Source organism: Rhipicephalus sanguineus, chromosome 10, assembly GCF_013339695.2.
Source record: "Rhipicephalus sanguineus isolate Rsan-2018 chromosome 10, BIME_Rsan_1.4, whole genome shotgun sequence".
Taxonomy (NCBI): Eukaryota; Metazoa; Arthropoda; class Arachnida; order Ixodida; family Ixodidae; genus Rhipicephalus; species Rhipicephalus sanguineus.
Genome location: NC_051185.1, coordinates 84,055,685 through 84,071,582, shown reverse-complemented (window position 1 = coordinate 84,071,582; position 15,898 = coordinate 84,055,685). Strand labels below are relative to the sequence as shown.

The 15,898-nt window shown below is 46.9% G+C and overlaps 1 protein-coding gene and 1 long non-coding RNA gene across 17 annotated transcripts in view; one reads left to right on the top strand and one right to left on the bottom strand.

Annotated features, from left to right (window-relative positions):
• LOC119372182 (Down syndrome cell adhesion molecule) overlaps positions 1–15,898 on the top strand; it is a 212,355-nt gene that overhangs the window by 141,317 nt on the left and 55,140 nt on the right. The window contains exons 1-2 of one of the 16 annotated variants that reach the window (XM_049419803.1): positions 7,049–7,130; positions 7,648–7,932. The exons of 13 other annotated variants lie outside the window; for them this stretch is intronic. In XM_049419803.1, the coding sequence (XP_049275760.1) occupies positions 7,064–7,130; positions 7,648–7,932 (352 nt within the window). In that variant the 5' untranslated portion in view covers positions 7,049–7,063. Of the gene's footprint in view, positions 1–7,048; positions 7,131–7,647; positions 7,933–8,908; positions 9,198–15,067; positions 15,344–15,898 lie in introns of those variants that run through there. 2 more of the 16 variants (XM_037642653.2, XM_049419808.1) reach the window with 2 other exon arrangements.
• LOC119372187 (uncharacterized) overlaps positions 1–15,898 on the bottom strand; it is an 88,468-nt gene that overhangs the window by 45,789 nt on the left and 26,781 nt on the right. The gene's annotated exons all lie outside the window — the stretch shown is intronic.

The following is a 15,898-nucleotide window of genomic DNA, read 5'->3' as shown; positions in this document are numbered from 1 at the left end:
ACGTACACTCTACGAAATAAAAAAGAAAGAGTCATTTTACTGTTTTGGGTGGGTCCTGACTTGCCAGGTATATAACTCCAAAGGGACACGTTAACTCTCTTTTCGAGAGTCGAGCCTCTGACCACTCTCAGGAGAGATTATAATAATCTCCAAAGGGAGTTCACGCGGTTCTTTAAAGAGAGTCATATATGTAAATCAGGACGCACCAAAAAGAGTAAAAGAACAGTTTTTTTTTACTTATAGTGTAGTTTCAGAGGAATTGAAAGCCTTGCCCACCCGCACAGCTGACATTTTACTCCCAAGGTACTCCTTATGGAAAGCGGAAGAGAAGTTAAGCGGCCACGCAATCAACGGACACTCACTCTTGTCTCATCCACGAAACGAGAGGATACCGCCAGTCGAGCACATATTGCGAAGAAACAGCCGCAAAAAGTCGTGCGAACCTGCAAAAACAAATGCATCGCTCAGACGTTCACATCGCGAAGCCTGTGCATTCGAAAACGGACGACATCGACTGAGCTTCTGAAAATGTCCGCGAGGTGCCGCTAGTTGTCCATCTTTCAACGGCTCTGTACTTTTCAGTGGGTCTTCAAGCGAAACCGCGCTCACTCGCTCATTGCCGGTTCCGCTCAAACGTCGCAAGCGTTCCTAGTTGTGTGCTGCGTGCCCTGTTTAAACGACAATCCAAGATGAGAAAGTTGGTCCTTTCTACGTTAGCTACTTTAGTTCTCGTCACTGCAGCTGATGCACAAGGTGAGGTTTCGTCTTCACTTTCGTATAACGGGACCTCTGCATGGTAACATTTTAGTTAGCTTGTCCTGTTCATTAACGATGATTCGGTGACATTTCTTTGTATTCTTCGGTAATAGTCAGCCATGATACAGTGCGTAAGTGAAACGTGTTGCGAATTTAATGAGAGCGGCGTAATCCCCCCTGGATATTTGCCTATTACATGGATTTTGCTAAGCTAAGCACGCTGATATTAGCGTTTAAAGTATTGACAAGAAAATGATGTGGAGTATAACCTACTATTCGGCCTTGTCATTAAAAAGAGGATGGCTTTATCTTTTCCTACAAGCAGACTTCGCAAAAAAGAGAGAGAGAGTGAGTGAGGGAGGAAGGAGAAATTGAGCTCTCTTCTTTTTAATTTCTCGTGAATATTATTGTCTTCCTGCGAGCTGTTCAAAATGAAGTCCAATAGAGCAACCTATCGGGTGTGCGAGGTCCGTTTGCTAAGCGTTCAGTTTTTCGCCCGCAAATGTCGACTGGAAAGCTTTCCTACTGAACGTTTTCAGCGCCTCCGAAGCTACAAAGTTCTGGATTTCCAACTGAAGTTTCACTGGGAGACGATACAGTTGCTACGTGCCTAGTCAAGAAAGGCTCAACAGGACCTTACAAGATGGCTTGGCACAAAGACGGCGACGTTGTGCGCGACACGGACCGAATCACTGTTGTCACTAAAGCGAGCAGCGTGGTTCTCAGCATTGAAGCTGTTGGAGTCGCAGACATCGGCAACTACACGTGCACAGCGGCGAACGAGTTCGGCGTCGACGCCCTTACCATGCCGCTGGTCGTCACAGGTGAAGCAATGCCCTCTTGTGTCCTCGTGTAATGTTAATCCAAGCAGTCGTGGTCTAAAGCGTCATAGCAAAAAAATGCGGTTCACCGTAGAGATATATTCTACATGCTTACAGTGTTTTCTGTGTCGTTTGCATTCCATACTCTGTGACACAAACGAAGTTTGTGCTTCACGAGGGCCTTGTTCGGCCTTGTTAGTAACACATGTTTAAAAAAAACATTAGCGCATAAAAAAACACACCCACGAAAAAGAAAAGCAGCGCACGTGTTGTGTTCCTCCTTTTTTCGGCCGTCGCCAAACGTTTCTTGAAACCATGAAGTTTGTGTTGACGTTTTAACGATCTTTTCGCATTCTACGGCTATATTAGTATGTATTTTGTATTCCCGAGGTACTTCCAAAACAGCTGCCGCGGAATACGTGCCATTACAGTCGTTGCTTGAATATGCTCGAAATGTGGTCTATGCCTTTAGCTTTTCTACCATAGTTTGTCACCGCGGAATGCCGCTCACTTTCGCTGATCGATGTTCGGATCACAATAATGGCGTACCCTCATATTCACCGGATGTCGATTGTGTTCATATTCACGTCCGCCGACGATCGCCAACGCTTGCCCACATTCACATCCCTGGCGCAAGCGCACTTTGACGTTGTGTGAAACTTATCAGCGTTCCTTTAAATTTGCCTGGGGCGAGTTTAAGTCGTTACATTCGGTGAGTTTATTTCGCGATTTGTGAGCGCGTATTCGCATCGGAGCTTGTGCATTTTTAAGGCCATTACTGCACTGACTCAGGTGACAGCTAAATAGAGAGGCAGCCAGTTTGTCGCACAGTTAAATAATAATAACGACTATAGCGTCGGACATCAAATATATACTGAGCTAATTCTTGCTTCAGATCTCGTTTACATAGGCGCGCGCACGGGGTGGGGGAGGGCCCCCTCCACCCCCACATTATTTGAGCAGGCGCAAAGTGGTCACCATATCGTTCATTGGCGTAAATCGCGGGGGGGGGGGGGGGGTCAGGGGGTCTTGACCTCCCTTGTGTTCAGACTGGGAGGGGGGGCCACCCCTTCAATGTGTCCCTCCTTGAGATTTGTCTTTCAAACATCATATACTTGAATTGCTCGACAGTTAAATTATACAGCTTTTTCAAATGGCCTTCTATATTGTTTTGTGTACCTGTGTTCAGTGCCCCTCAGGTGTGTGAGACTATTGGAATCGCAACTGCCGCTCGACCGGTGCAGAGAAGACTGAATAGAAGAACGCAATTACGCGAGCTGGGACCCCATGCTAGTTTTTTTAGGGGCGAAGCTCCTTATAGCATCACCTGGTCGGTCGTCGCTCCATCCGGCGTGCCCCCGCCGTCGCGTCTCCCGTATCATTCAATAGATGGCGCTGTCCCATACAGATGTGTGCAATATGTGTGCAAAAAAAAGAAAGAAAAAGAAAAAAATAGCAGCGGCACCCTGCACGCTAGATGGCGTGCAATAATCAAAGCTGCGTATCGCTTTGATTACTGCTGGGCGAAACCACTGAACATTTCACGGTGTAACCATGATTGCTTCAGGAGCTTCGCCCAAGCTCTTCATCATTCACCCGTGGATATGCTGTAATTTTTTAAATTTTTATTTCAAAGCACGATTTTATTCTTACATAAAAATAAAATTATATTTATAAAAACAAAATGGCCGCCATGGCAAGATAGGTGTGATTCTGCCGGATTTAGGCCACTGATACCGTTACTTAGTCGGACCTGTCCCGACATTGTATAAAGCGCAAGGTTATATAGTCACGCAGGTTTTTGGCAATAATGTCAGCCGAAAACACCAGCTGATATTGCGATGCAGGAGCTGTTTAATGCCCACCTTTACCCCCGGAAATCCGGGGACCAAAGGCAGGCCGTTGCGAGAAGCACGTCAGTGCTTCATTTTCATTCCTTGCATCTATTGCGAAGCTTCTTTTTCTTTCGGAATCGACCAATGCGGGGAAAGGGGCGCTACAATGAAACTTGGCTCGCCCTCATGTGTGACCCCGCCCACGCCTATTGTCGTACAGCTTATGTGCACTACAGCGTCAGCTGGTGCGGTTGAACTTGAAGACATATTCTGGCTTCATCGCACAGCAGCTGCTTCAATCCGACGACTCCAACTCTTACTTTCCTCTTATATTCACTGCCGTGTTCAAATGTTCAAGTCCTGCCTACCTCTGTGCAGCACACACTACACTCATTACACCAGGCCTCCTTTGGAGACGCACTTCTACTGCTAATCGTCCCCGAAGTAACAAACGAATCACGCGCCATCTCGCTGGCTTTCCAAGTAGTATTCGAAGCGAGGGCCAGATGGCGCCACCTGTCCCATAAGGCACGCACGGTTTCGTTGTTGAGGTTTCATATACGATAGAGGTGCTCCTTGTCACTCCAGTAGCTGCTCGCGGACGGCGCATGTCGCTTAGACTTAACGTCTAAGGTTTGCGCTGAGACGTTGAATCTTGTTCGGTAAATAGTCGGTTCATCAACAGCGCAATGTTGAATACTGGCGTGCAGACAGTGACCGGCTGCCTGGTCTCTTTGATGGTGCTGCTGTGTTCCTTAAACGCCCTTGCCATGAACGCTGTCGGTAAGTCTCAAACGCTAATATTTACACCCGCGGCTTTCGTTGAGAGCAGTGTCTAGGATAACCAAGCTTATCTTCATTTCAGTTAAAGGAATTCTCGCGAAGATCAAGGTGAAGGAGGAGGAATAAACTTTATTAGCAGAAACCAGCAGGTTTAGGTGGTCGGGCCTAGGCCTCCCATGAAGGAAGTGCTTTCTTTTTTTTTACTTATATCAAATAGTCTAGCCTTGTTATTAGATAAGCGAAATTTTTTACGCGAGGTGCACATACAAACCGATGTAGAGCTAATATTCTCCAAAGATTGGCTAACTAGATTATTTCTTTGTATGATGCTAGGTGAAGCCATATTTGAGAGGAGTCCTGGATGTAAGCTCACGTAACATCGCCTGAAGTGGCTTGACCTGAGGAGCTAGTATGAAAACGATATAGTTGAGACCATGCTCACTTCTGGAGCTCTTTCTTCAGCTTAATTTACCTCAGAGACATGTGTCACAGAAATTATGACGTTTCGTATGACTAGCTATTAGGTATAGCGTATGGTGATGCAGCAATCACTTTTCCGCGCGTCCCGACAGCACCGACAGTCGGCAAGTTCGGCTTTGCCCCGGACGTATCGCTGGGTGACGAAGTGATGGAGAACTGCGTGGTGAAGAAGGGCAGCTCAGGGCCGTACCGCATCACACTACTCAAGGACGGCGAAGAGATCCGCAGCGGCGACCGAGTGACGGTGCCCAGCTTGTCGAAGAGCAGCGCTACGCTGCGTATCGCCAGCCTCCGACCCGAAGACGTCGGCAACTACACGTGCACGGTCAGCAACCAGTACGGCAGCGATAGCGTCACGGCAGCCTTACTGGTTCACGGTAACCGCAACACCTTTATTTTCCGGGATTTTGCTTGTTTTTTTAAAGGCAGGAAGGAACGGGAGAGTAAGGAAAGGCAGGGCTGTTAACCAGCCTAGAAAAAAACTGGTATGCTGCCCGACATTGGGGAAAGGGATGGGGGAGTTTTAAAGGTAGAGATAAGAGAGGGGGAGGGGAGCACTCATAAAGTCACGCACCTCACAGTCACGATATCGCCATTGCTCTATCACCGCCGGTGCAAGTCTGGTATCTTCAAGAATTTGAGCACTGCCTTCGCCGCCTTCATCCGCAGGACGACATTCCAAGATGATTTCTGCCGTCATAGGTCTGTGGTCTATGCGAGCTAGAGCTATTGCGCTTGCTTATAAAAATATGGTTACCGTGGTGTGATCTTGCCCTTTCCGTGGGGAGAGCGGCGATCGTTTTTGGCCGCGCACGGGAAGATCCAGCAGTAATTGAGTTACCGATTGATCGATAGAAAATAACTTTATTTAAAGAGGCCTCTTATAGCACGTGGGTCGGCTGCCTAGCGCGGCAGTCCACTAGTTATGGCTGCCGCGTTGCCCCTCTCCACTTGCCACTGCTGGTGGTCAAGGTCGTCTATGACCAGAATGGCTTTGGAATGGAGTCAACTTTGGAGAGTATAGTGTGGTGGGGTACCCCTGGTGTAACCTAATGGTGTTGGATATGTGTTTGTAATCTCCTAAGCGAGTTCTCTTCCATTATATTTACGACATTCCCCCCGTATGCCGCCTGTGCTTTAACTTGCAACTCACTTTCTCAGTTGCAAATACATATTACATGGAGACCGAAAGCTAGCTACTTCTGATCTTCACGTTTCTGTGTTTTTTTTTTTCACTTTATATTTACAATGTGTGCACCATTCGAGCACCACAGAGAAACCAACAGCATTATAAATAAGTCCCTACGAATGCTAATAACAACCTAACAACCAAATACTAGTAACACGCGCTGCAGGGATCTTTTTAATGTGTGGTCCACTAGGCACATGATAGTGGACTATTGCATCTGCGGCCATTTTTATCTCTGCTGTTTCAATGCGACTACCATAATTGATATAGTTCAACTTACTCTCGTCTGGCCGTTTTCCTGCTGTCTTGAGAAATTGGGTATTCTATAACCTAACGCAGTGCCCATAAACAATACAGGAGAGGGTATTCAAATGTATGTGGAACACCTGTGACTGTGTGTTCACATAACGTACTTCTTTTTCTATTTCAATTTATGCACTTCCGCCCATCGTCATTCGCTTGGGTGCAGCCGTTATAGCTACTCGCTCGGTTGTTAATAAGAATGCGAAATGAAATTCATAAAACTTGCTTACAACATACAGTTCGGGGTTTTATAATGCGCGCTGCAACGTGAATACAAGGGTGTGACTGCGTACATTGATCCAAGGCGATCTCGCAGCTGTAAAGTCGCACCAGCGAGACCCTGCACAAAGGGTCACTGCATATACCCGAACATAAGAACAGAATGTTCCCCTCTCTTTGTCTCGCGGACAGCAGCTCATCTCCATAGTTGCTCAGCCGCTACTGGAAGTTCTCGTGCGGCGCGTAACACGTGCTGCAATGTTTCGTGATGGTTGGATGCGCTCTCTCTCTCTCTCTCTCTCTCTTAGTAATAAACGTCGTTCGAAACTCCCGCTTCGGAAAAAAAAAAAAAAAACGCGCCAGGTACCCCGTCGCGAACCGCAAAAATTGGTTTCGGATAGCCTGGCCTCTGAGATTTCGCTCGCCGCCAAGTTTCGCTCTCGACACGCGCAAATCTCGGAGGTTGTAAGGATGTCCGACAGTCCACCAAAATCGCCACCAGGCGCCGCGAGTTGTCCATGAGGCTGACAATAGCTCACTCCTTTTTTTCCGTTCGTGGACGTGGTACTCATTCTGTTCGCCAGTCTGTCGGCGACACATTGCCGTGTTCGCACCACTTTCTGACTCCATCTTCAGCGCTGACATTCCGTCTCCTTTCTGGCAACATTTTCTTAATTATGAGTACTTTGTTCGCGTCTTTGTTATGCAGCGTGATTCTATTCTGCGGACAAGTACGGGCCCAAGGTGAGCACGTTGGATTGCTCCATGCTATTTTGTGAACCGCAGTCATATTTTGATTACTGTGAAACTTAAAGCACCCATTGCAATATCCGCGGCCGTAGAGTCAGTAGACCGTGTACATCGTTTATGTTTCAAGACATGCAGCTTCTTGAAACCGAAATTTTCATTTTTGTTTTCGTCCAATTGAACAGAATCTGCGTTAGCGACTGCGCAGATACCTGCAAGCAGGCATCACACGATGAGATCAATAACTGCAGTCAAACATTAGTAAGCAAGATAGTATCTCAATATCTATAGACTGTTGACCTGGACAGTCAGTGGTATGCTACGCAAGCAATCTTGTGCTAGGTTTCGAATCGTATTGTCAGAAGGACTTCGTCCACTCGTTCTGCCTCATTATGTTCAAAGTGACGTGTAATACCAGCCACAGCATAACGTAGATGTACTTATCGATGTTAAGTGCTAAAAGGGTTGACGTCAAGAGTTTCTGCGATGCATGTGACGCTCGCTGACGTTCCAGGCCCACCGAAGCTCCGTAGCTCTGGCTTCTCCAGCGAACTCTCCATCGGTGAAGACGCTGCCGCCACGTGCGCGGTGAAGAAAGGAACTACGGGACCCTTTCTGCTAAGCTGGAATAAGGGCGGCCACGAAATCGAAAACACGGATCGCATCACGGTTGCCATCAAGGCTACCAGCGCCATGCTCAGCATCGATTCCCTTCAAGTGGGAGACGTTGGCAACTACACGTGCGTAGCCAAGAACGCATTCGGAAGCGACACCCTCACACTGTCTCTCCTAGTTTCAGGTGAAGTATGTGTGGTTGGATGCTAAGCGTATCGCGAACGGGAATATTGACCACGCGATTTTTTACCCATACTTTGCAAACACGGTAACCAGGGATATTGTTTGAAGGGGCGGGGGGTGCGCATGCCGATTGTTTTTAAGTTTCTAAACGCTGCATATTCTTCGCTCAGGGTATTTTTACACCTGTCAAACTTCTTTCTCCACGTAGGTTTTATGGGTTTTAGAGAAATGTGCATGCATTGTCTTGTAAATGCTGCACCTGTCAATGTGAAATCGCGATATCTTTGACACGTCGTTTTTCGCTGCTATAGTGGAACGAAGAAGCAGCGTTCGCTGTATTTGACTCTAGAATTTCCCAATATTTGATTCGGTTATACGTGTATGCATTCCCAATTCAAGTCCACGTGCTGCCAGCGGCGCTCGCTGCAATGCAGGCATTCTTGTTAATTCATCGATAGTCACGGTAATGGGGTTAGTGTCAACGACTCCACTCACGAGCGCATTCCGACCAATGGGATTGCAATCCTACGACTGCGCATTCACCCTTTCGTGCGAACGAGCTCGCGCCACTCCATTCGAAATCACTTTGCTAGTGCTCGATATGGTCGACAGGTGACACTAGGTGTCCACACATGCGGCGGCCACGGGTTTATATAGCGTCGACGGTCGGCTTCATCTCGTCAAAACCCATTCACTGAACGAGAGTGTACAGCCCTCGCATAGGCACCGCTGTACTTCGCTGCCGTGAAACGTTTTCTGCGCGTCCCTGGGAGCAAAAGACGCTGCACACGACTACGGAAACAGTCATGCTGATCAATTTGAAGTGCTTCCTCCTCTGCATTGTCCTACATTGCGCGATGAAATTGGCAGCAACGGCTGGTAAGCATCTTCCTCCTTTCCGTGGAAGTGTAAATCGACTGGGCTCTTGCAAGATGAGGCCGATTCCGTCGCTTTTGAAACTGATTCTTTCAGAAGCTCGACCGAAAGTGGGCGAGTTCTCGTTCCCGTCGAAGATGGCGATCGGCGACGAAGTGATCGCGCTCTGCGTGGTGAAGAAAGGCAGCAGCGCGGGACCGTATCGCATCACGTGGAGCAAAGACGGGGTTGAGCTGAAGCCCTCGCAGCGGCTGTCCATGTCGGCGCTGTTTCAGAGTAGCGCGGCGCTCAGCATAGCGAGCCTTCGGCCCGAAGACGTCGGCAACTACACCTGCACGGCGACGAATGCAGCCGGCAGCGACAGCGCATCGGCGATGCTCATCGTGAATGGTAACGAAGCTCGCTTAACGCATACGCCTGTCGATGTGTTGTACACTGGTTGGATCGAAATTGGCGACGTACGTTTGAAGCTTTCGAAGCGATAATGCGTGCTCTGCCTTCCATAGCTCTAAGGTGCGTTGCCAGAATGTAGTTATGTCAACGTTAAGTTGATCTACGCGCGGGCGAAACCAGAGGGAAAGGGGGGTGTTTCAGATGTCACGACCTAAGCTCAATATGGGTGCTGACGCCCCACATTCAGCTTTATGACTAAGACTTCCCATAAGCTGATCCTCCAAGTCGTAAAATATCCTGTAGCGGCACCTGGGTATACATATTTTAAACGGAAAGGGGGAACACCATATTTCAGACCTGAGGTACGGGTGCAGGAATGGTGGCGCACGCATACGTTACTGCCTCGACAGTGTATTTTTGGCGTGTAACACATATTTAACCCAGCCCGCAGGGGATTATGGCAGCACCCAGTGAGCATTCGTTGAAGCAAACGAATAGCGCACACGTTAGGTTACGGTCGTGTAAGAATAGTGTCTATAACCTGGTGATACAACACTGATTATAGAATTCTGGCTTGTGTTTTCTCAACAGGTACGATCACTTTGGTTGATGCATATTTCTACTGAAGCGAGGCCTTCCGTCGTATTATTTTTATTAGAAGCGGCTACGCATGAACAATACACGTTTTTTTTTTCAGCGTGATAACTAAAAGTGCGGATGGGTACCGCGGATATCCACAAATATTGTTTTTATGGCAGGATGCGTGACTATAGCATCAGTTTCACTTGAGAACCAGACGCGAAGATCGCAAGAGGCAATATTTCTCCAGCTTTTCTGAACTCAATGTAAGTTTATTTCAACAGTTTCTAAATTGATTACAACTCATTACAGAAACAGTTACGACGATAACATTTCGCTCAACTAAAACGGAGCACACTTTCCAAGCCACGCGTGACAGAGCGAGGGCACGTGGCGACGATTGCACGTGGCCTGCTCCCGCAAGTCTCATAACGTCCGCTAGATGCCGCTAGTCGTCCACTTCGCTCACTCCGACTCCGTGGTCTCGCTGTCGACGCTTCGGCATTCCTTCTATTCGGTACTCGCTTCCGTTCACCGCCACCCGTCGCAGTTGGCGGTCGTTCTCTTGTCAGCGCACCAAGGCCTTTCCTTTTGCGACGAACTAGCTGGTTCAAAGCCACTAATTTCAGCGCAGTTTCAAGTTCGTTCAAGTTCAATTTCGAATTAATGCGCATCCAATTGCTCATTTTTCGACCCTAATCGATTCAAGTCGCTTCTAATCTGAAAGTGAAACCAGATTCGACGAAATGACGAGCTTGCTCGTAATTCAAGCTATTCTTCTTATCATCATCGGCGCTGGAAGTGCTGGCGACTCTGGTAAGCGATCTCCGAGGCCCTTCTTTTAAACGGAACGTTTGAATAGCTGGGCGCATTGCGTGATGGGCCTCACTCGGCTGCTTTCAGGTCCCCCCAGAGTTTTCGAGTTCAACTTTCCGCCCGAAGTGGCGCTAGGCGACGAAATAATCGTGGGATGCGCCGTGAAAAAAGGCACATCGGGACCTTATCGCATCGCCTGGCAGAAAGATGGCAAGGACGTGGAGAAGGACGGTCGCCTGTCGGTCTTCGGAGAGTCGAAGACCAGCGCCGCTCTGCGGATCACGGGCGTCCGACCCGAGGACGTCGGCAATTACACCTGCGTGGTGAAGAATTCGTTCGGCAGCGACAGCTTCACGGCTCAGCTCGTTATTCACGGTAAACGCGGCGCACTCGCTTGCATCTCGCAAAGCTGGTCTCACGCAGTCAAGCGCCTTTGTATAACGAAATGCTCGAGATTTTCTGCACACTTCGTTATATAAAGCACTTCGTTGTGAAGGTCGCGTATGCCGTAAAGTTCGCAGAAGCTGGGGCAAAAGGTCAGTCATAGGCGATTTTCGTGTAAAATATGACTGTAGGACAATCAGCTGTGTGTGTGCGTATATATATATATATATATATATATATATATATATATATATATATATATATATATATATATATATATATATATATATATATATATGTATATAACGGAAAGATCTCGCAGTTGGTAGAGCATCGGACGCGTTATTCGAAGGTCGCAGGTTCGGTCCCTGCCCGCGGCAAGCTATCTTTTCGTCCACTTTTCTTTCTTCACAATTACTTTACATCTACTACTAAAAACATCCCCTATACTTTCCTTGGCATTATTGTCTGTTAGTTCTCATTAATATTGTGTATAACAAAGAAAACGAGCCCTTGAAATTAACACTTCTTTCCTTCATTCATAGCGAGGGTCTCGTTCTGGCAGACTTGATGCTTTCAGGTGGTATGCGAGGGATTATTGGTCAGCTGCCAGCTCGTAATAAGTTGACGTGCTACGTGACGCCAACAGGCAGAAAAAGAGTGTTCCACACTCGCCGTCATGGCTACTGGCGGCGCTGACTGACGCTCCCACGTTTATATTCACATATATACCCTATAAAGTGGACGGGGGGATGGCCGCCGCGGTAGCTCAGTTGGTAGAGCATCGGACGCGTTATTCGAAGGTCGCAGGTTCGGTCCCTGCCCGCGGCAAGCTATCTTTTCGTCCACTTTTCTTCACAATTACTTTACATCTACTACTAAAAACATCCCCTATACTTTCCTTGGCATTATTGTGTGTTAGTTCTCATATATATATATATATATATATATATATATATATATATATATATATATATAGTTCGAGAGAGAGTTTTACTCAAGTGTAAGCGACATACTGTTGCCGCAAAGACATTTGATATTTACGTGAGATATGCCTCGGCCCGTTCTAAAGTGCCGCCGTGATACCCGGTTGGATTTTGAATGATGGAATGTGTGGGTCACAGGGAATGGGGGAACGCGCCGCATGTTGCTATTATACGTCATTAACTTTAGGCTGCACCGCGCTTGATAGGTGGCGCTATATAATTGCGCTGTTTCCAGCAGCCTTTACTAGGCTGATGGCAATGTCCGGGTTTGGTGTAAGCAGGTGGGAGGACGCAAGTCGTTGCAACCGGTTAGCTTCCGTTGCTGCTCTCGCGCATCGAACGTCGCAAGCGGTCCCTAATATAGGGCGCTGAATCTGCAAGTATGATTATCAATCTACTTGCAAACATTTGCTGAATTACATTGTGCTACTCCCCTTTTATAAAATAGGCACATCTCTGGTATACATCTGTCGCGGAACAACTTAAATAAAAGCCGTACTGTGCGGAATATTTATTGGGAACTAATACATCGGACGCTGTGTTGTAAGGGAGCTTTGCACCTCGTATACGTTTACTTCGGTATCCGCCTTTTTCACGACGACGCCCCCGCGCATGCGCTCTCCCCTAGCGGAAAAGTCGCGAAACGTCTCATCATCTCGGAGGATTTTCTTTTGTTAATAACGGTTGTCCCGGCCCCTACCAAACCCCTACCAAAACGGCAGAGGGCAGCACAGGAAAATGAAAGAGGGCTTCCAAGGTCGGCGGTCTTCCACGGAGTTGTGTCTTGTCTACTTCGATACCATATGTATAAAACCTATGGGACTAAGTTTCTTACGATTAGTTGGTGAAGTCAGTGCGTAAACACCACATGTATCGCGCAGGCGCCAGTAAAAAAAAAAAGAAAAAGAAACATGAAATGCGCTCAGTACGCGAATGTCTTGAGAAGTTCGACAACAGGAAGCGATCTTGTATCGCAAGGGGTCGTAAACTAGCCAACCGCTGCGAAGAAAAAAAAAACAAACATAGTTACTGGTCGAAGCGTTTACGCGGCCCAATAGTTGAATAATTACACCGATCAACCTATTCCCAAACACGAGGTGGTGTATCCTTCGTGAATAGATAACGGAGACTGTGAGTTTACGGGTCGAAGCAAACGCTTTCGGTTTCCGGACAAGCATAATTGTGCACAGCACCAAACAAATAGAGAGCGTTTATAGCGTGCGGGTTAGTTCAAGGCAGTGAAATTTATTTTGGTATATAACCCGCCTACACAAGCCGCGCTACCGGATGTACAGGTATCTGCAGGTAGTTAAAAAAAAAAAACTGGATCGTCATTTCTCTGGTGCAAATGGGACTTCAAGCATTCGTGAGAAGTCTTCAACGAGATGAAATCGCCAAGACGATGGCAATGACACGTGTTGCTTGTGTTAGCTGGGACTATTGCATAATAGGTACTCATGTATATGAACGCATACGGTGAAGCACTGTCACATGATTACTATATTTACAGGGCACATGCCAGAGTAATAATGCAACCACAATGAAATCGGTGTAAACTGTAGTCAAAACATGCACGACCATTTCACAGAGTTATTCTGCAGCATTGTCATGTGGAAACGTTTAAGTGCTCATTAGTCGGGCAAAGCTCTGTCCGCACAGGATGAGAATGTTACCGGATGTTACAGCATACTGAATGCTACAAGAGAAATAATTCGAATCTGTGCATCTATGCAAGTGGACTGGTCGCATTAGCCGATTCCAAAACCACGGTTACACATCGCACCGCTGGCGATTTGAAGCAGGTCGCGCCTACGTGGTTTCCGACATCTCCACGAGGCGTCGCTAGTCGTCCGCGTCTAAGGCATTCCGAAGCGTTGTTAGACGTCACAAAGCGCCTTGCGCTTTCAGTTTCACCGCGGTGATTTGGCAGACGTAGACGTACTCCCGTCCAACACTCACCCGGTAGCAGTGAAACGCTGCGCGCAATAATGAACTTCGTGGTTACCTTCGTGTTCGCGGTGGCTGGTGCTCTCGTTACAAGTACCCGTTCACAAGGTGAGCGAATGCACGCTGCTTGAAATTCGTGCTATATTTTAACATATCTTTCATATTTGACAAAGATCGGTACATCGTGCTATCGAGAATACTGATTCTTACTGTTGCAATCGTAGATGAGATTTTCGCACAGTTGCCTCGAAAGTCCTTTTGTTAATAATATGCGATATTCGCCAAAAAAAAAAAAAAGTGTTGCAGTTGGCCGTCGTTAACAGGACTGAACAGGGTGAATAAAGATGAATAAAAGGGCTACACTGCGTATTTAGCAGATTACTATATTGAAATTGCAGGAATCATTAACATTTAAGTATGCTATGATGTGGTACATTTTAACTATGAGATTAACGTATGCTAGAAAAGCCGCATGAACGAAATGCTGGCATGAAGACAGCCAGGAAGTCTCGTGACGTCGGGGATCTTGAGAGCATCTACTTAGCGTCATTAATGCGGTTATACGTAGATTACGACGACTGTCTTTAGTTCTAATGACATCAAAGGCCCCAAACTATTGCCAAATTTGGGATCATTATTCCTTTTCAAAAATTGCCCCAAATATGAATAACAAATTAAAATAAGCTATGTCACGTTTATGATTGTTAGTCGAAAAGGCCACGGCGCCGATTGCCGCGGCGGCAAGTTAAACTACTTCTCCTATAGTCATGAATTTTGCTACAGTGAAGTGAATTAAGACAGTGTTCACTACTATGCAGACAGACTTAGTCGTAGGTTATTACAATATGTCCCTTTAACGTTCGGTACTACTGCAACACGAAACGAAGCCGTGCAATACATTTATGAGATTCATTGAATCAATGTACAGTGAATTATAATGCACTAATTTCTTAAAATCCGGTGGTATACATGACTAGAAAAACTATTAGATTCAGTTCTGTGACGACAGAAAGCAAAAAGAAAGAATAAAGGATAGAAGCAAATACAGAAATAAAGAAAACGCATTAGTATGAATGTTGAAGCTTATAAAGAAAAGCTCGTTTTTTAATGTTTACCGGAAGTAAGCGCTTGTCGCCTGCGTTCCAGTTCCGCCAAAGTTACAGAGCGCTGGATTTCCGAGCGACATCTCTCTTGGGGACGACACCGCCGCGATGTGCCTAGTGACCAAGGGCTCGTCCGGTCCGTTCAGCATCGCCTGGCACAAAGACGGCGAAGAAGTGCGCAACAGTGACCGCATCGCCGTCTCTATCAAGGCCAGCAGTGCGGTGCTCAACATTCAGGAGATACGCGTCGAGGATGTCGGAAACTACAGCTGTACGGCGACGAACCGATTCGGCACAGACACTCTCACGATGTCGCTGCTTGTTACAGGTGAACTTGTAACTAACACGTTATCTGGGCCCCGTTATAATCAAATGATCGCTATAGCGAATTATGGACGCCCGCTTATTCGTTGTGTCGGAACGCCCTGGTGGGATCGTTGCTACCGCGCTGTTTTGATATGCCGGTAATTGCGCGTCCTTCTGATATTTACGTGTAGCCTTCAAAAATTTATTTTTGTTTAAAAAAAAAAGAGTAGGGGGAGTTCGAGGAGCACAGGTGATGGATGCGTGCGAGTTGCTGTGAGTTATTTGATTGCTGTCGTTGTTTCGTTGTTGCAGTCAGCGCAAGAAAAACACGGAAACATCCCCCCCCCCCCCCAATCCACCCATCCACCAACCCACACACACACACCTCTTACCTTTCTTATAATAATAAATTACCAACATACGTCCGTACCGCCAAGTTGGTTAGCGGTATTAGATATATGTATATATTCAGGTTGAGCTGGTGAATAGCGATCGATTTTACCGATTCACTCGTGGGTCAGTCGATAATAAGTAATTTGCTTCATAACTTTAAACAAGCTGTCACGGTGTCGTAGAT